The sequence below is a fragment of the Sceloporus occidentalis genome, unplaced genomic scaffold, assembly GCF_023333645.1.
Source record: "Sceloporus occidentalis isolate IW3139 unplaced genomic scaffold, rSceOcc1.0.p SCAF_7, whole genome shotgun sequence".
NCBI lineage: Eukaryota > Metazoa > Chordata > Lepidosauria > Squamata > Phrynosomatidae > Sceloporus > Sceloporus occidentalis.
The window spans coordinates 9,805,853-9,825,490 of NW_028316987.1; the positions used below are offsets into that span (position 1 = coordinate 9,805,853).

The window sequence follows — 19,638 nt, forward strand, 5'->3', positions numbered from 1 at the left end:
AACATATGATTTCATGGTCTGTTGTGATGTTTGAACGTCTCTCTTCTTACAAGTCATAGTTTGTTGTTGTTATGTGCCTTCAGGTTGACTCTGATTTATGGCAACCCTATCATAGGATTTCCTTGGACATATTCACTCGAAAGGAGTTTGTCATTGACTTCCTCTGAATATAGCATAGCAGCGCTAGGTATTCCCTTGTGGTTTCCATGGACCTGCTTAGTTTCTGATATCAGATAGAATCTGCTGCCCTCCAGGTATTTGTTAACTAACCTCAAACCACAAATTAAGCACATGATTTCTTAGTGGTTTACAAACTCTGGTGTGTGTGCATGCACGCTTGTGCATTGTTAAATCCATAGGTTGTCATGATGTCTGAACCCACAACATGGCTTGTCTCTGGCTTGTTTCCCCAGCTGCCCACACTAAAATAGGAGCTGGCAAAAGGGGTATGAAAGAAACAAACCAGAAGTGGGGAAGAGAAGCCCATGTTTGTTTCGTTGTGTATTTTGCCACTTAAGCAACAACCCATTTTTATCACAAACCATGGATTATGTGTGAATGTGTGCTTAGAATCTGCATTTGAATTAGCCTAATGCTTATGTTTAGTCCTGGACAGTCCAAAAGTATTTTTGGGTACCATATGTCTGACATAGGATGAGAAAAAGAATTATATAACAAAAAGTACATATGCTTTGAAAGATGTGTTTCTGAATCTTATCACAGCTTTGTCTCTGAGAGTTTATGCAAACTGATCCCTCTGAATAAAAACGAATTATTTGTATTCCAACATTTATCTGTTTGTATCTGCTGAAACTTTGCAGTTGGTTCTTGCCAACCAGGTAACCATAACCTCAAATATTTCTTCTTTTTCATAAGAACATCTAAATCTTCATGAGTGCTTGATTTAAAACGTGCTTCTTAACTTCCAAAGCATTGTTTAACGTTCCCAAGTATTCCAAACTTTGCTAAGCTCATTGTTGAAATACTCTCCATTTGCTGGATCCTTGACAATGTGAACACAAACACAAAACAAAACAAAGGCTTCAGGAAATGAAACTAACGTCTTCTTGGATTAAAATCTGGTATTATGGCAAAGTGCTTAGAGAAATAATAAGAAAATAAAAACTCCCACATTAGAAAACCAGGCAGGTAGAACAATGCAAGGATGCTTTTGCAGAGATAAAACAAACTACACAAGTCTTTGCACCACCCAAAGAGAGGGAAAAAATGACTGAAGTGAACAATCCTTAAAAGTAGTTTGCACAACCTTTTCTCACAAAAGAGGCTATGTTGCAAGTGTGAATGTGAAGGCTGAGGAACGCAAAGAAATATGCTTAGAATGATGAGCTAAAAAAAACACAAATGGTGGGACTGGGATGGGATGGAATTACTCAATGTCACTAAAAGGATAATGAAAGTTTCAGCCTGGTCAAATCCACCCACTCTCTATGTTGTGGGGGGGATCACAAACAGCCGAGGGGGAAATGAACAAAGTGGAATATCGGGCCTGGTTATTAATATCCATCACTCACGCTGGCCTGAGATGATAAATTGTCCAAACAAACAATGCAGTTATAAAAAGACATTCCAAGGAAGAACACGCCCTTCCAAAATCAGCATATAAAAGCTTGAGACTATCTTTACCATTCAAGCTTTCTTTGGGTGACGCTTCTGCTTTTTTGTTTTGGTACTCCCTTGAAAGACCTTTAAAATCATGTCTTATTTTGGCCGTGGATCTAGGCAGGTTTTCTCCTCTCGCAGTGGTGGGGCATCTGTGAAGCTTTCTAGTTGTGGAGCATATGGCTTGGGTGGTGGGTCCAGTGCAGGAAGCTTTGGCAGTGGGACAACCTGGGGTGCTGGATCAAGATGGGGAGGCACTGGAGGTGGCACCGGGAGTTGCTTTCATATCTACAATTCTTCTGGCTCTGTCGGCATTGATAGCGGACTTCTCTCTAGTGGGGAAAAAGAAACCATGCAAAACCTGAATGACCGTTTGGCTTCCTACCTGGCTAAAGTGCATGATCTGGAGGAGGCAAACAGTGACCTTGAGCTAAAAATCAAAAACTGGTATGAGAAAACTGCACCTCAGACCAATGGGGGACTCCGTGACTATAGCAAATATTACACCTCCATTGATGACCTTCAAAATAAGGTAAGCTGATGATTTTGAAGTAGATTTTGGAAAACCAAGTAAGGTGTGATTTCAGAATTGAAAGGTTTTCAGTGCAATCCTGTTGCTGCTGCTGCCGCTGCTGCTGCTGTTGTTGTTGTTTTCTATCTTGTTTTTTTTCCCCAGTTTGGGACTCAAAGTGGTTTACAACAAGTTAAAAAACAGAACGTTAAAAATTCACAAGATGCAAAAATTAAAACAAGATTAAACAATCCCAAAAAATTAAAACCAAATTAAAACATATATCATTATATATGTATATTGTATATAACCCACACCAGCACAACAATTAGCAGGGTCCTGTTTATTGTTTAGGTGCGATGGGCCTTGTACGGTCACTCTTCAAATGCCCATCAAAACAGAAAAGTCTTTACTTGTTTGTGAAAAGAAAGTAGGAAATGTGCCAGTCTAATTTCTCTGGTAAGAGGTTTCCAGAGCCTAGGGGCAACTCCCAAAAAGGCCCTCTCCCATGTTCACATCTGATATACATGTGAGCGTGATGGGACAGAGAGAAGGGCCTCTCCAGCAGATCTCAAAGCATAGGCTAGATTGTAAGAGAGAATGTGGGTGCAGAATATAATCAGATATTAATATCATATATGAATTTTATCTCCCGTATGGACCCTGAACATGATCTTACATCTACTTTCTTATGGATGGCTTCAGCATGCCATTATACTCATTCTTTTTAAAAGCAACCTTTCAAGCTCTGCAAATACCGTTCACCTCATTCAGGTGGCCAAAATTTTACACTGATCCCCTTTAGAGCCATCATCCTAGCTTTCTTCCTCCATTCTCAGAACCTCTTTCAATTTTTAAAGTTTTTTAGCAAAAACAGTGAATTTATCCCATGGCGCTCATTTGCTCATTCACTCAAGACCCCCATTAATGTATTGTGACAACCTCCACAGTAAACCTTTATACTTCGTTGTTGTACAGTGCTGTTTTAAACAACCTGAGGATTAGCATAAATAAGCTTGAGCAATATTTATAATAATAAGCTAATATGATAGTATGATAAAGAGGAAAAGTAGAATGCAACTTCTCTGTGATTTTTCTTTACTCAAACATAGAAACTAGTCTAGCTTTAGACTGGAGTCCATAGTGAGGTTCAATTCTACCTGTTCCAGTTGTTCTTCAGAAACCACTTCCCTTTGTTTGCCGTGAAAAATGTTTTGGTTCAACTCCAAAACACTCTTTTATCCACCATGCTTGTTGTTGTTAACCACCGTCAAGTCGATCCTGACTCATGGTGACCCTATGGATAAGACAGCTCCAAGACTCCCTATCCTCCACTGCTTTGCTTAGGTCCTGTAAGTTCATACCTGTAGCCTCCTTTATAGAGTCCATCCATCTAGCATGCAGTCTTCCTCTCTTTCTACGTCCCTCCATCTTTCCTAGCATTATTGTCTTTTCCAATGAGTGCCTTCTCCAGATGTGGAAAAAGTATAAAACATCAATTTAGGTTTAAAACACAATGCAGAAATAATCCAGTTTGAGATCACTTTAACTGCCCGGGCTCAATGCTTGGGAATTTGGGGAACGATAGTTTTGTGAGGAATTTAGCCTTCTCTGTTAGAGGCCTGGTTCCACAACAAGCTACAATTCCCAAGATGCCCTAGCACTAAGCCAGGGCAGTTAAAGCAGTCTCAAACTGGATTATTTCTGCAGTGTGTTTTGGACCAATATCATACTTACTTCCAGGGAAATTTCTAGCTCAATCTGTTCTAGGACAGTATCCTCAGCACTCTTCTCCAGCACCACATCTCAAATGAATTGATTTTCTTCTTATCCACTTTCTTCACTGTCCAGTCTCATTTCTGTACATAGTAATGGGGAATACAATGACTTGTACAATTCTAGTTTTTATGCTCAGTTGTATGTCTTTACTCTACTGGAACCTTTCTAGTTTTTTCATAGCTGCCCTTTCCATTCCTAGTCTTCTAATTTCTTGACTGCAGTCCCCGTTCTGATCTATGTTTAATCCAAGGTACGAGAACTCTTTTACTATTTCGATTTCTCCATTGTCTAGGTTGAATTTGTGTAGATCCTCCGTGGTTCCAGGTCTGTGATGTTTTCCGCTAGTAGTATGGTGTCATCTGCATTTCTTAGATTATTGACGTTCCATCTTCCATGCTTCCATTGGGGGGGGGGATTTATCTGTCTAAAGCGAGTTGATAGTTTCAACTAGAGTCGACCCATTAAATCAATGGATCTTATGTAAGTGTCGAATTATTAAATTCCCATTAATTCAGTGAGTCTCCCCTAGTTGGGACTTAAGCCACATGCTGTATCTACACTACAGAATTAATACAGTCTGACACTATTTTAACTGCCCTGGTTCAGTGCTATGCCATTCACTGATCTGTAGTTTTGTGAGATATTTAGCCTTCTCTCACTGAGAACTCTGGTTCCACAGCAACTACAGATCCCAGGATTTCATAGGATGGGGCTTTGACAGTTAAAGTGGTGTCAAACTGTATTAATTCTGCAGTGTGCCAACAGGCATAGTAGGTGTAATACTCTGTATTTAACATAACATGTAGTTTGCCCCACAGTCCTTGGTATAGCGGGCTAATAGATCCCAGCTATCAGGGCTGGGAAAGACTTTGGATTGTAACCATTTTAGCAACAAGTTCACTTTTAAGGTACTTTTGAGTCTTACAATATTGTAAATAAACAACATGCATAGCGTAATTTGGCAATTCCATCAAGGTGATGTTTGGTGCATGAGAAATACATTGCATGTCTTGCTTTTTCTCTTATGACAACTTAATTACATTAATAAAAATGTCGAATCCTAACAAATCTGCCAAAAAGACTTCCTATTCAGTTTCCCCCTGTTTTTATTCTCCACCTCCACCCCCCCCCCCAAACCCCCGCATGCAGATCATTTCATCAAGTGTGAACAATGCCAGCATTATTCTCCAGATAGATAATGCCAGGCTGGCTGCAGATGACTTCAGAATGAAGTAAGTTGAAGCAGAGTATACCGCATTTCACTGGTAAAATGCAAGGATGGCAAGCAAGGGCATTGTGGGGTGCTTCTCTGCAACACAGATGGCTCCTAACACTAACAAACATTGGGCTTATTCCCACTTATATTTAAACCAGTTTGGGATTCATCTTCACTCAGTGTTGGTAAATCGATTCCAAAAGGTCTGTCATTCCCACTATGAAAGTGGATCTTTTCATTATCCCCCTGTAATCACTTCTTTTTTGGCACGATTGTCATCCCCACTAGTTTGCACCGCTTCAAAATGCATGTCAATCATGTGTGCGTCATCAGTGACATAAGCAGCAGCCCAGGAAGCCTGACATGGGAAAGACAGATAGATAGATAGATAGATAGATAGATAGATAGATAGATAGATAGAAGATTCAATTCATTGGCTGGTCCTCATTTTCAAGTAAGAGCAGATCGGTTTATTTGGGACCACTGTGTGTTGTGAAGAGACATCTAAACACATTTCTCCATTTTCCTCCTTAACTTATCCTGTGTTCATGTCATGTGTGAGGCTATATATGCAATGCCAAAATAATGCAGTTTGATACCTCTGTAACTGCTATGACTCAATTCTGGGATCTGGAGTTTTGCAAGGTATTTAGCCTCCCTGTCAGAGAGCTCTGGTGCCACAACAAACTATAAATCCCAGGATTCCATAAGATGAATTCATGGCAGCCAAAGCAGTATGGAACTGCATTATTTCTGCCATGCAGATGGAGCCTAAGGAAGAACAAAAAAATCTCAGCTGGCAGAAGTGGAGTCTTTCCCCCACTTTATAGGGGAAAGGGTTACAGCACTAGAGAATTAATTGATGTGATTAAGCAAGAAAGCTGTAGCTCAGCTGCACGCTGTTTAGCATATGGTTTAGCCCAGAGGCTGGGAGTCTGCACAGTAAAACCTTTATTGGGAACCACAGAAAGAATATATGCAATTATTCATTCCCAGATCAAAAAACATGTTCTCTGATAGTCATAAAACTCTACTGAAAAGAAGAATAGACCATAAGAATTTTGTGCAATGCTCAAATGTCCCAATGTGCTGAAGGTCTCATCCACACTGCAGAAATAAAGCAGTTTGATACCACTTCAACTGTCATGACTCAGTGCTATGGAATTCTGAGATCTGTAGTTTTGTGAGATATTTTGCCTCCTTTGTCAGATAGCTCTGGCGTTCCACCAAAGTACAGACCTCAGAATTCCATAGCATTGAACTATGGCAGTTAAAGCACTGTCAAACTGGATTATTTCTATAGTGTGGCAGCAGCCAAAGAAGAATTATTCAGGAGAAAGGTACACACAATTTTCTTCACAGAATTTATTTTCAAAAAACAGTTTTTACCCCCCCCCCCTTCAAAAAAACACATGTTTTTATTCACAGAATAATTTCTTTGCATCAGTTTAGGACATTTCAATATGAGCAGAATACTGAGAAGGAACAGTAGCAGCAAAAAGAAAACTATCATAATTATTCTTCTTTGCATGAAAAGATGAAATAGTCAACAACTTACATCCTTATTCCATTTTCTGAAACAAAAGCAATCAGCTAATGGATCTGCAACAAGATAGCCAAGCACTGTTAAGCAATTTTCTTGTATTAATGAATTATTATTATTATTATTATTATTATTATTATTATTATTATTATTTGTATACCTCAAAACACATTTTTTTCTTTTTGAAGATATGAAAATGAGGTATTCCTTCGCCAGAATGTTGAGGCAGACATCAATGGTCTGCACAAAGTCCTGGATGAACTAACTCTATCCAAGAGTAACCTAGAAATGCAGATTGAAAGTCTGATTGAAGAGCTAACTTTCCTCAAGAAGAACCATGAGGAGGTAAAGTGGCCATTTCTCTAAATCAGATTACAATACTTGTAGAGGTCAGACAGTAAGGCATGAATGGAGCCATTCATTTCTTATTCATATATGGATATTGCTACTACTAAGTTACAGATCTTATAACTTGTGGCATTTCACAACGGCTGGATTCGTAGCCACAAGAAAATAAGGTGGCCATTTTGCTAAAACAGTTTACGGTTACATACAGCTCAGTTCACAACGGTGACATTCATATGTTAGCCAAGATAGCCATATGTTGATAGTATTAAGTTAAGCAACATATAGCAATTGTAAATGTTTCTTTTTAGACTGCTTAGCCTCAGGATTCCTCCAGTCAGCATGACCAATGGTTAGGATTGTGGCTGGTGAAACCATAGTCCAAAGATAAAACTTTCACAAGTTCTGGTTAAATTGGTATCAACCCAAAATATATTTTAGTTTAGACTTGATATCAGTAATAGTTACTTTTCTGAGTGTGAACTAGTTCAGAAGACTAACAGTTATTATGCTCAGCCCTGTCATCTCCCAGTCATTCCTATCTATCTGAGCTAATGACGGTCTCAGTGATGCTTCTTTCTTGGTGATGGGTTAACAGGTTGGCCTTATAACTTCCAGCATCACTGGAAGACCCCATAAGCAAATAAGCAAACAGAAGGGTCATTTACAATGGCCAATTAATCCAGGGCCAGTCCAGAGTATTATGCCCCAGATCAACCACATGCATCGAGATGAATCCAGTGCAATGCTGCATTGTCATGAACACAAGCCAGCCAATCCATGTCAGAGATATGATCAACAATGTGGTGCCCAGACATGTGATCAACAAGTAGTGGGTCATTTTGCCCCCTCCTCATTGATCGCACAGGCACACCATTCTGACCTCAGTAAAAGTGATGGCAACAGCAGGCTCTCACAGGGAGCTGCTTGGCTGATGAAGCAACAGAAGTAGTGGCTCCAAAGAGGATCCACTACTGTACTGCTCAGTACAGAGTAAGGTAGATGGCACAGTGTTTGCTTTCTGGACATGTGGATTGGACTGAACTGGATCCAATTGAGCTGTCTAGACAGCCAAGAGAACTGGAGGCACTCCAGAGTTTCCTGGAAACTCTGGAATAAACTAAGGGCTCTCTTAAGCCAAATTAATCACTTAAAATAGTGTTTTTGCTTTGGATGTCACCAGTATGTCACCTGGACAAATTGCACTGGGACCAGGGTGAGTCTGGTGTATATATCTAGTGTAGACAAGCCCAAAAAAGCAGCTGGTCCAGGTATTGTGTAAGCATCTGCTCCTGAGACCCATGCTTTTGCTTGAGCTATCATATTAAAGCATTTGCTTGAGCAACAAAAAGTGGGTACTGTACTGAGCAAAACAGTGAGCAAACAGTCCAACATGCAGAAGATGACCACTGTGTGTGCTATACAGCTTGCTTTGCAAACTGGTCTGCAGTCCCTCACATGCAGGATGTTTTTAACCATGTGTGAATCTGACTACACAAGGAGGGAAATTGGCAAGGAGCAGAAAAAAGAAGAATCGAAAATAATATTTGGCAGTGTATCTGGAAGCACGTGCTCAAAACATTTACGTGACTATTAATTTAAAGGGAAATTTTATGAAGATCCAGTGCCAATAGTATTTAACACCCCCAAAAGATCTATAAAATATTATATGCTTAATGATTAAGATGAAAGAGGAAAAGAAGAATAGGGGATTTTTACCACTTGTGGGCTCTGCAAAACCAGTGCATTCAGCCAAGGTAAGAGAACAAAGTATTATCAGCAAGTAGTGCCAGTAACTAATACTTAACCTGTTTTTATAATATCTGTGCAAATAGAGGTGAAGCAGGCTCTGACTCATCTCTCCAAGAGATTAATTTCTTCAGCTTTGTTAGAGATATAAAATCACTCAAGCTTCAGTACAATAGCAACAGCATAAAGAGTTATTCCTCTTTGGTATTAGGGCTGTACATCTTCATTTATCACACTCTTGCATGTAGGAACAAGGAATTTCAAAAGCATTCTCATCTATGTGTGAGATAACAAGAGTTTTGCACATTTTGGGGGACACTAAGGAAAAAATGTTGATGGGGGGAAGTGGTTGCAGGAATAAAAAACATTTATTTGTACAAACTTTTCACAAAAATCCTGATAACTTGAAAAATGTCACAACAGTTCAATGCTGTGTTGGCATGCCCTTTCTCATCAAGGACATCTGTATGCCTATTTGGTATTTTTAAATAACAACAACAACAACAACAACAATAAATTGATTATGCATTCAAAATTTATCTGACTGTGGTGCTGGTGTACAGAGAGAGCGAGAGAATGGCAATCTTAACACTATTTTGTAGTCTCCACAATAAAGAAAGGTTGTAGTTCTTTGGAAGGTAGACAGAGCTTGAGTGCAGATGTAACTAGAGTTTGGAAAAGTTATTTTTCCCATTCCATAGGTGACTGTATTGCGGCAGGGGTAAGTTGCTTTATTTTTACATGCGATAAACTCCATAGCCTGGAAAAGTAACTTTCCCAAACTCTGGGTGGGAGCAGAAGCTATTCCAGTTAGCTTTTTAGCAGCAGTTTTGATCTGTAACGGTTAGCAAAATTGTATATTGAGGTTAGAAAAGATTACAGAGGACACAGTGCTAAATTTAAGCATTATTATTATTATTATTATTATTATTATTATTTTATATAGCACCATTAATTTGCATGGCACTTTACAGACATCATCAAAACAGCATATAACCTGGCAATGGTGTACAATCTAAAAGTCATAAAATATAAAATATACAAAATTGTTTCAAAGCGTTACCAGAAATGGCGTCCCCTGGAGCCTGATGGGAACCCAATGCGAATGCTTGGTGGCGGCGGCGGTGGCGTTCCCTGTGCGGTAAAGTCACGTTCTGGGCCCCATCGGGTTCCCATCAAGCTCCGTGCACGGCCCCATTCATGCATGTTAGAACGCATCGGGGAACGTTTTAACCCCGGTGCAATAAACTTCTAAATGACAGGAGAGGACATTTCCTCTAAATGTTAAAAGAAACCTTCTAATGGCATGGATTCCTATTTGCTGGAGGTACAGACTGAGTCTCCCTTATCCAAAATGCATGGGACTGGAAGTGTTGTGGATTTGTACATGTGTGCATGTGTGTGTGTGTGTGTTTGGTGTTGGTTTGATTTTTGATTTTAGATATTTGCATGTACATAATGAGCTAACTTGGAGATGGAACTCAAGTCTAAACAGGAAATTTATTTATGTTTCGTATACCGATTACACACATAGCTGGAATGTAATTTTATACATAATATTTTAAATAATTTTGTGCATGAAACAAAGTTTGTGTTCATTGAATCATCAGAAATCAAATCTGCTTATTCTGGTCCTAAAAACCTCTGTTCCAGTAAAATGGTTTCCATAAGCAATAGATAGCAAAAGGCTTCAGCAAAATGATTTCCACAAGTGGTAGATAGTTTTTTTGGCTCTAGGAAGCCATAATTAGAGTAGATGACTTACACTATGTTAGTCATGGCTTACTTGTCCTATTGTTGATCTTACAAGGGGTGTATCTACACTGTAGAAATAAAGGTTTGACACTACTTTAAGTGCTGTAGCGCCACCCTATGGAATCCTGGGACTTGCAATTTTAACAATATAATAACAAGGTCTTTAGCTTTCTTTGCCAAAGACTGCAGGTGCCTCACAGAACTACAAATTCCAGGATTCTGTAGAATGGATGGAGCCACTCCAGTTAAAGTGGTGTTAAACTGCATTATTTCTACAATGTAGAAGAATCTAACTGTAAGCATATGTTTAAATCTGGATCCAATCAGTTCAAGCCTTTTTTTCTCTTTTCTCTTCTTAGCCACACACCCCTTTCTGACTTTTCCTCCTTTCCCTTCATAGGAAATAAAAGGTCTGCAAGGCACAACCTCAGGGAAGGTCAGTGTTGAAATGAATGCTGCCCCGGGAATTGACCTGACCACCGTTCTGAACAAGATGAGAGCAGAATATGAGGCTCTGGCAGAACAAAATCATCAAGATGTTGAAAACTGGTTCAATGAAAAGGTAAAAATGTCACTGTGTATTCACAAATGAGCAAGACAACAGATCATCCCCAACATCAGATGTGAGTTTGAAGACCATCTCATGTACAGTGAAACACTATGACAGATAGGACCAGGGCCATCCATCCATTCATGGGAATCATGACAGAGTGAGATTTCTGCATTATTATTATTATTATTATTATTATTATTATTATTATTATTTGAAGCTAATCCTCTTTCTCTGCTCCTGCAACATTTGAACAACATAAGCCTACATTTGAACTACAGCTCCCAGGCTCCCTCAGCCAGTATGGGGGGATCTGGGAATTATAGTCAAAAATGTAACTTTTCAAGCTCTTCCCATTGTTCCTTAAATACATCACTTAAATATACATTTTACCAATCCTTTCTTCAAAAAGACTGTATTCTGCAGAAGATATCTTGCATCTTCAAGCAAAATGAAATGAAATGAAATACAGCAATCAGCATGAATGAAAAATGAATGGCACAGGTAGTCTCGGATATGTCTTTAGTTGAAGCATTGGAACTGATCTAGATTTTCTTGTTGCAGAGGAACCCAGCCCTTTTTAATTAAGAAGACACATTTCTTTTCTTTTTTTTAACTTTAGTGCTTGTTTTGTACCAAGGCTCGAGAATCTGTTCTCCATACCTGTTATATTCATACAGTCTTCTGAATCTGTTTCCTTCTAAGGCATCTTTCCCCAAACTATCACTTTCCAGATAGTTTGGATGAAAACTCTCATCAGCCGCAGCCACAACCCCACACTACTTGAGATGAAGAAAATAGTAGTCCAAAACATTTGCAGGGCTCCAGGTTGGACAAGGATGAGTAACGGTCCCCTATCAGTTCTAGCTTCCTTTCTAGATGTACTGTTCTTCTGCACAATATCCTTGAGCAATTGGGGACTAGGAGCAGGTCGAACCAGTTGAACCTGAGCTAGGATTTGAACCCTGGTGTCTTGGAGTCTTAGTCCACTGCTAAAGATCACTGTGCCACATTGGCTCTTTCCTCTTCCTGTTACTAACATTTGTATATGAGGCACTCCCATTTTACAAATAGAGCTAATATGTTGCTAGAAAAAAAAGATTCTATGGCTCAAGGCATTTTTCTCTAATGTGAGTACTATATGTTTAAATTCTGTTATTTAATTGCTGCAGAGTAAAGAACTAAACATGACGATCAGCGTGAATGCCAAGGAGACCAGCTCCAACAAGAATGAGATTGCAGAGCTAAGACGCACCCTTCAGGGATTGGAGATAGACCTGAAAACTCAGCTTGCTTTGGTATGAGCACAGGTCTCTTGCAGACAAAATGTTTGTATCTGAAAGAGTAGCTCACACATCTCATTCAGCCATACATCTCTCTTTTATGGGACATGTTGCAAATCTTATTTAGATAATGAATAAAGCCAGGGATGTGGTGGCTTAGTGGTTAAGATGCCAGTTCTGATGATTGGAAGATCAGAAGGTTGGCAGTTCAAGGCCTGAGTGCTGCATGATGGGGTAAGCTCCTGTTACTAGTCCCAGCTTCTGCCAACCTAGCAGTTCAAAAGCATACAAATGCAAGTACACAGATAGGTAACACTTAAGTTGGAAGGTAACAGCATTCAGTGCAGTCATGCTGGCCACATGATCACCAGAGTAGTCTTTGGACAATGCTGGCTCTTCAGCTTAGAAACGGAGATGAGCGCTGCCTCCTACAGTTGGTTACAACTAGACATTCATATCAAGCACTCATAACAGAGTGCTACCTTTACCATTAATGATTACTTTACAGTTTATCTTGTGCCACTTGCTAAAGTCCTGCTCTCTGACCTTAGTTAGACATCCTAAGGTAGCACTCTGTGCACCAGGGTAGAGATGGCTGATCTAGACACTACTATTCCTGTCCTATCACTGAATACAAATGACCAGAACTCAAGGGTGTCCTCCCCCCCCTAAAAAAATGCATACAGCATTGCTTTTATGACATATTATAAAAGGAACTGGTATATCTGGTGAGTACTGGGTAGAATTCATAATTACTTTGGACAGGAATGGCTTGAGACTTACTATGGGCCCATTGTCTCAAACAACCTGCAATTCCTTATTCATGGCTGTTATTAAAGAGCTGCTCCTGGATGTGTTGTATTATACAGTTGGCCCTCCATATCTGCAGATTCTGCTTCCACAGATTCAACTATCCATGGCCTGAAAATATTTTTTTAAAACCCCCAAAAGCAAACCGTGTTATTTTATATACGCCACTGTATGTAATGGGAATTGAGCATCCACATATTTTGGTAAATCCCAGCAGATACAAAGGGCCCGGTGTTACAAGGTGGGAGGAAACATAGGGCCAAAACAGACTGGCAAAAAATGGCGGTGTTGGGGTGGCATGGGGGCATTTATACATGCTGCATCATAGAAATGCTGAAAAGCTGTCACAGCAGTGGAAAGGGCATCCTTTTTCTGCCCCCAAAAGGAGCAGCATTTTGCCACTCCTTTTTGGGCTGGAAAAATGCCAGATTTGAGCAATGGTGTGCGGTTGCTGCAGGCCCAATCTGGCGCTCAAAGGAGTAGCATAGAGCCACCCCTTTACAGCCTATGTGGACTCCCAACCTGCTTTTATTGGAACTTAGTCAGACTCCCACCCTTACCATGGAAAAAAACACATTGTTTAGAAAGGAGAACTGCAGTTCCTGGAAGCTTCCAAGCACAGCCATACTCATCCAAAGCAAGTTCATCCACTTCCACTCCATTTGCAAGACTGCAAATGGTCAAAGATAATGGGATTTTAGTCCCAAACTTCTGGTGGGTATGCGATTGGGGAAAGCTTATAGAATGCCTTTGTCCACCTTAGACGTTTTGGAATGGCAACCCTTTGAAATGTCAGAGCAAGCCTTGTGCTAGGTTTGCATGACTGTATCTTGTTTTATCTCTCAGAGACAATCCCTTGAATCCACACTGGCTGAGACAGAAGGCCTCTACTGTACCCAGCTCTTGCAAATACAAGGGCTGATTACCAATGTGGAGACACAAGTACAACAGGTGAGGGATGATATGGAGACCCAGAATGCAGACTACAGGCAACTCTTAGATATCAAGATCCGCCTTGAGAATGAGATTGAGACCTATCGGCATCTGATTGATGGAGAAGAAAGGTAGGAAACAAAAAAAACAAAAACATTGGAAAGAAAACTAGTATACATCCTAATAGTGCCCTAAGCCAGTAATATCTTTGGAACTTTTATTTATTCAGTCTTAACATTGTTAATAATGTTGCAAACAGTTGGCTGTTGAATATCAAATATTCTGTAAGGCAAGATTACATGTACAAACCACGTGCGTGTAACTACTCCATGGTGTGTTGGGGCAGTGTGCCACTTGATTTATGTTTCAACAAGCTCTTTCTTTCATGCAGTAGTTCAAGCCAATTGGCACCAACATGTACAGACAAAGATGTGAGTTTTTGATTTCCATAGAACATCATATCTGACGATGGTTGCTTGTACCATTTTCAGCCCACAAATTCCTTGTCTTGTGGCAATGAAAAATCTTGGTCATCCAGATAGAAATGATATTTTCTTTTATTGGTCTATCACTGTAAATAGATATACTACTATTACTGTAGAAACAACTTAAACCACATTTGTTCCCTATAAATGAAGAGCTGCACATTTAGGGGGAGTCACTGCAGCATGGTGTAGTGGTTTGAGCATGGTTTGATGATGACTCTGGGGACCAGGTTTCAAATTCCCACTCAGTCATGGAAACCAGTTGGATGACCTTGGGCAAATCACACACTCTCAGCCTCAGAGGAAAGCAAAGGAAAACCCATCTGAAGAAATCTTGCCAGCCCTGTGATAGGAAGCTATGTGAAGGCACACAACAGCAATACTGTTATTTGGGTTTTCTGGAGACCGGGAATTTGAATGTCAACAGCACGAAACACAACAACAGTGTTGTTACAAAGCTTGAAAGTGAACTGAAAAGTTTAGGAACAGAAGGACTATTTTCTATCCCTATTTCACCCTATTTTGTGGATGTAACTTACAAAGCAAGCCTATATGTGTCTAGTGAGAAGTACCCTATATATAGTACTTTAGAAGAAGGAAGTTGGCATCCAATTCTGTCTCCTGAATAGACCATAGACATTGCTTGGCATGTTATACTACACACTGCTCACTGAAAAAGTTCAGTGAGACTTACACTCAACTAAATGTATATCAGGTTGCAATAGAAGCCTCCTGATTAAACCCCAAAGAAGAAAACCACAAATTCACTCTAATGTCAAGCAAAGAATGGAGATTTGAGCCTAGTCACCTAAATCTTAATTCAACACACTGCTAGACTGTTCTGGCTTTCTGTAGTATAATATGTTAAGCAGTGGCTATGGGATATTCAGGAGATGGAGGCTAACCTCCTTCTGCTAAAGTACTATATACAGGGTGCAGATAAATAATAATAATAATAATAATAATAATAATAATAATAATAATAATAGGATTTATTTATATACCACCCAATCACTGGCTGTATCTACACTACAGAATTAATGCAATTTAACACTGCTTTAACTGCCATGACTCAATGGTATGCAATTGTGGGATTTGTAGTTTTGTAAGATATTTAGCCTTCCCTGTCAGGGTGCCACAACAAACTACAAATCCCAGGATTCCATAGGATGGAGCCATGATAATTAAAGCAGTGTCAAACTGCATTAATTTTGCACTGTGGTAACAACCACCATTGGATATAACATATGTTATATATTACATCTTTGTAATAATTCCAGTCAGAGATCTTTGGAATTCTTGTGATACAGAAGATGACTAGCCAGATGATTCTACTTCCTGATAATAATAAATTTATCATGCATACGATTGCATTAGTCATCATAACTGCAAGAAAGTTAAGCAAATATGTCAAAATTTGGCTAAGACTACACTGAACTGCCAAAAGGATCATTCGTTTTAAAATTACCCTTGTTGAGAATACATTCAGGGGTAGCTATATTGGCCATTTAACAAATACAAACAAAATTCCATCAGTGATACCTTTATTGGTCAACCAAAATGCACAATATACCGTATTTTCCGGCGTATAAGACGACCCCCAACCTTTCCAGTTAAAATACAGTTTGGGATATACTCACTGTATAAGACTACCCCTCTTCCAACATACACCAAATAAAAATTTTAAAAACATCAGATTTGATTTCAATATGGTAATTTTAATTCAAATGCATATGACATGCAGGTATTTAGCAGGAAAACTTGTTGTATACAAAGCCCGCTTGGATTGGTCAGTTCTCCCTACCTGCCCAGCCCTCCCTCTCTCCAAGACTATCAGGGCGGTAACACAAACACAACTTTTTTCCATACCCCGGGTGTCTCGGACACCTGCAACTTGATCCGCCCTTCACTTACACCTTCCCGGTGAGGCACCCCCTCACCTCGTCATCGGGATTGCGTTAAGTCACTTCTTTCCACGAATCCTGATGAGTGGATTTTCTTCTACTGTACTTGTACAGCGCCACCCTTGCTGCTTTCATACATTTGCCACATTTGGCAGGGATGTGGCCGCAACCATTTTTGAGCTCCCCCCACCATATGCGGTGATCGCAGATTCTCCAGTTCAGCTCAGAGGTTTCAGCACCCACCCTATAAAATGACACCTGGCATATAAGATGACCCCTGACTTCTGAGAAGATTTTCCTGGGTTAAAAAGTAGTCTTATACGCCAGAAAATACAGTACTTTTTGCAAGTTTTCGAACCTCCATGGGCTTCTTCATAAGGCAAGATGTTACAAACCAAACAGGAGAAGAAGACAAAAACAATTGGAGATGTTAGATGCCTGCATGTTGTTTCAGTCCTTAGTAAACATGTTATGAATGGGGAAGATATCTTTTGCAAGCAGGCTCCTCCTCCTCCTGGCCATGCACCAATAGGGAGATTTTCAAAGTCCAGGAAATTTAAAGTCTATTTGCATCTCACAAGGGACCCCGCTTTTGCAATCCAATATGTCTCCATTCCAGGGAGGTCACAGGCCTCTTTGTAGGCAGAGAACAAGGGTTTCCTCAAGAAGTCTCCATGTTTTTGCATCAGGAACATTTTGGTGATGTAGAGGTAAAACATGTGAATTCAGTCCAGATTTTAAGAAGAAGAAAAAAGTCCCAGTCCACAGGCTTGTTGAGAACGTTATTGGTGTAATAGTCTTTTAACATTTCGTGACTTTAACCCCGTAAAGGTCTATATGCTATAAACAATTGATGTTTCATACTTACATACTATCAACATGTGAAATATAGCTCAACAAAAGCAGTCCCATTGTGTATTACAGTGAATTTGGCTACAGAGGCAACAGAGACATAGGATCAAGAACCCTGGGATCTGGAACAGGTTTGGGATTAAGAGGTATGGGATCTGGTGCAAGAGACCCTGGATCTGGAACAGAATCTACTTCTAGAGGAACTGCAGCTACACATACCGATTCCACATCCAAAGAAAAAGGTAATGGTTACTGCCGGGAATTTTTAAAATGTTTTTAATAGGCTTGTGATTGATTCTAACATAAGATCTAGCACAGTGTCTGTAAATCTTCACTTATTCCTTTCTGAATGATGAGCCCATCAGACACTAACAAAAGGCAGACACTGTCTAGCCACATCTCACCCTTCAGCCAGTAAGTGGCTGTAGAAAAGAGGCAGTGTTCAGTTGTCAGGGAGTTAGATAGTGAACAGAGGTATTCACTGTGGATCGAGGTGTTGAATAATGCCATCTGTAACAACCATAAAAGGCAGGCAGGTATAATTTGTTGTATGTCACCAACAGGATTCTGGGCATTAAAACCATTTTAAAATGTAATTCAGCAATGAAGAATAAAATCAATTGTTATAAAGCAGAAAGAGAAACTAAACAGCATTCAAACATGAGCTGGACCAAAAGAACCAAAAATATCCAGATATGCTCCTACTGGAATGGATGACAGTTTTGTCTTTGAAGAGCATTACACACATAATTAATTCCAAGTGAACATTTCCATTTAAAAGGGTGGAAAAAACAAGTCCTAAAAACCACCAAAGAAGAACTAAACGTTACAAAGGTGAAGATGGGTGATTTTCCCATTAGACAAAGTGAGGCACCTGTCCGAGACAGAAAAGCACGAGGAGCAGCAAATTGGACATGCCCCTCCAGCCAGGAGACTCTCTGGCCCCATCCCAGACTCACTTGCTGTTTTCTACCTGTAGCAAATACTGTAGTTGGGTTGTAGCCAGCTGGAGTCTCCTAAACAAGTCACTGGTGGACTCTGGAGAACCACATCAGCCACTTCCCTACTACAGGAATGCTAAAACAGAGGCACAGATGGCATATGACTGTTCAAAACCCACTAGACCCCAAATATCTTGCTCTAAGAGGTCCTTCCGATCAGAATGTTTGATGGATGAGCATGGAGACTACTTGCGTCATCACCACCATAGGCAATCTCTATAAACAACCTGCCAACAATGCCTCATTCTGAGGAAAGATTCCCCAGAAGAAAGCAGTATGGATGAAGCAAGAGGTGGGGAAAGAGTGGAAGAAACATGGTTAGGTGGTGTGGGAGCTGAACTAGGTTCTGGTTGGTGCAGGCTGCTGTCAGTCCTTCTGATTCAGCAGGAGACCTTGCACTGCCACGGCCTGAGAGATGCACAGAGGACAGTTTCATCACAATAACCTCACTTCATTGTTCAAAGGATGACATATATCCATTTTATATTCTGTAAGCTTCTTGTGAAAAAAATATACCGTTCGAGATTAAAATTTCAATTACATGTACTTTTGTTTGTTTCAGAAACAAAGAAAACTAGAGTGATCAAAACAATAATTGAAGAATTAGATGAGCATGGGCGAGTAACATCCTCCCAGGTGCAGTCTGTTGAAGAAAAGAGAGTAATTTAAGCATCAAGATACTATACAGAAGGACATTTTGGTTTGTAGTGATGCCATAACATCAGAGGAAAGCATATATTTTACATTAATGTATCTACATACTGAGAAGCCCATTGAATTCTTTCCTTTCCTTAATAAGAAGTCTGTTTAAACAACCTGATTTCTCTCCCTAGAATTAGACTGGAAGTAGGTTCCATCACTAGCTAATAAAAATTTCTATTCCTGCAATAACAATTACCTTAATTACTTTCATACAAATGTATTTCCAAACCTGATTTTGTGGGTTACAAACAATTTAGTCTGTCATCATGGAAGGAATATCCTACTTCCAACCCTTCACTTTACAAGGGACTTGGTAGGATTGCATGGCATGGCATGGCATGGCATGGCACGGCATGGCGTGACTACTGAGCGCCAAACACTAACAATACTTTGCAACTGCTTCATATACTTTAATATTTTAATTCCAACAACTGTTTTGAATTTCTTGCATCAGGACCCAATAATACAGAGGTAGACCTGTGTTGAGATTTGGGACTTGGGTTAAGGCCAGAAGGCTGTGTGTCTTTACTGCAATCCTCCCATCCATTCCTTTGAACTGCTGTACTGATCCAGTTGTTTATAATCCCAAGCATATCTCAA

General features: G+C 39.8%; 1 protein-coding gene across 2 annotated transcripts; it reads left to right on the forward strand.

Moving 5' to 3' along the window:
• Positions 1 to 1,665: 1,665 nt before the first annotated feature.
• LOC149309150 (keratin, type I cytoskeletal 12-like) lies at positions 1,666 to 19,005 on the forward strand. Of its 2 annotated transcripts, none has more exons than XM_089531182.1 (8): positions 1,666 to 2,152; positions 5,060 to 5,142; positions 6,858 to 7,014; positions 10,919 to 11,080; positions 12,241 to 12,366; positions 14,008 to 14,225; positions 17,408 to 17,577; positions 18,899 to 19,005. In XM_089531182.1, the coding sequence occupies exons 1-8, from the start codon at positions 1,715 to 1,717 to the stop codon at positions 19,003 to 19,005; spliced, it is 1,461 nt and encodes a 486-aa protein (XP_089387308.1). In that variant the 5' UTR covers positions 1,666 to 1,714. The 2 variants fall into 2 exon arrangements, with proteins under 2 accessions (XP_089387308.1, XP_089387306.1); XM_089531180.1 differs by having other exon boundaries at positions 1,715 to 2,152; positions 17,408 to 17,583.
• Positions 19,006 to 19,638: the final 633 nt, after the last annotated feature.

Coding starts and splice junctions, on each gene's coding strand:
- LOC149309150 (XM_089531180.1), top strand. CDS start 1,715: ATGTCTTATTTTGGCCGTGGATCTAGGCAGGTTTTCTCCTCTCGCAGT. Junction 2,153..5,059: donor TTGATGACCTTCAAAATAAG/GTAAGCTGATGA, acceptor CCCCGCATGCAG/ATCATTTCATCAAGTGTGAA. Junction 12,367..14,007: donor TGAAAACTCAGCTTGCTTTG/GTATGAGCACAG, acceptor TTTATCTCTCAG/AGACAATCCCTTGAATCCAC.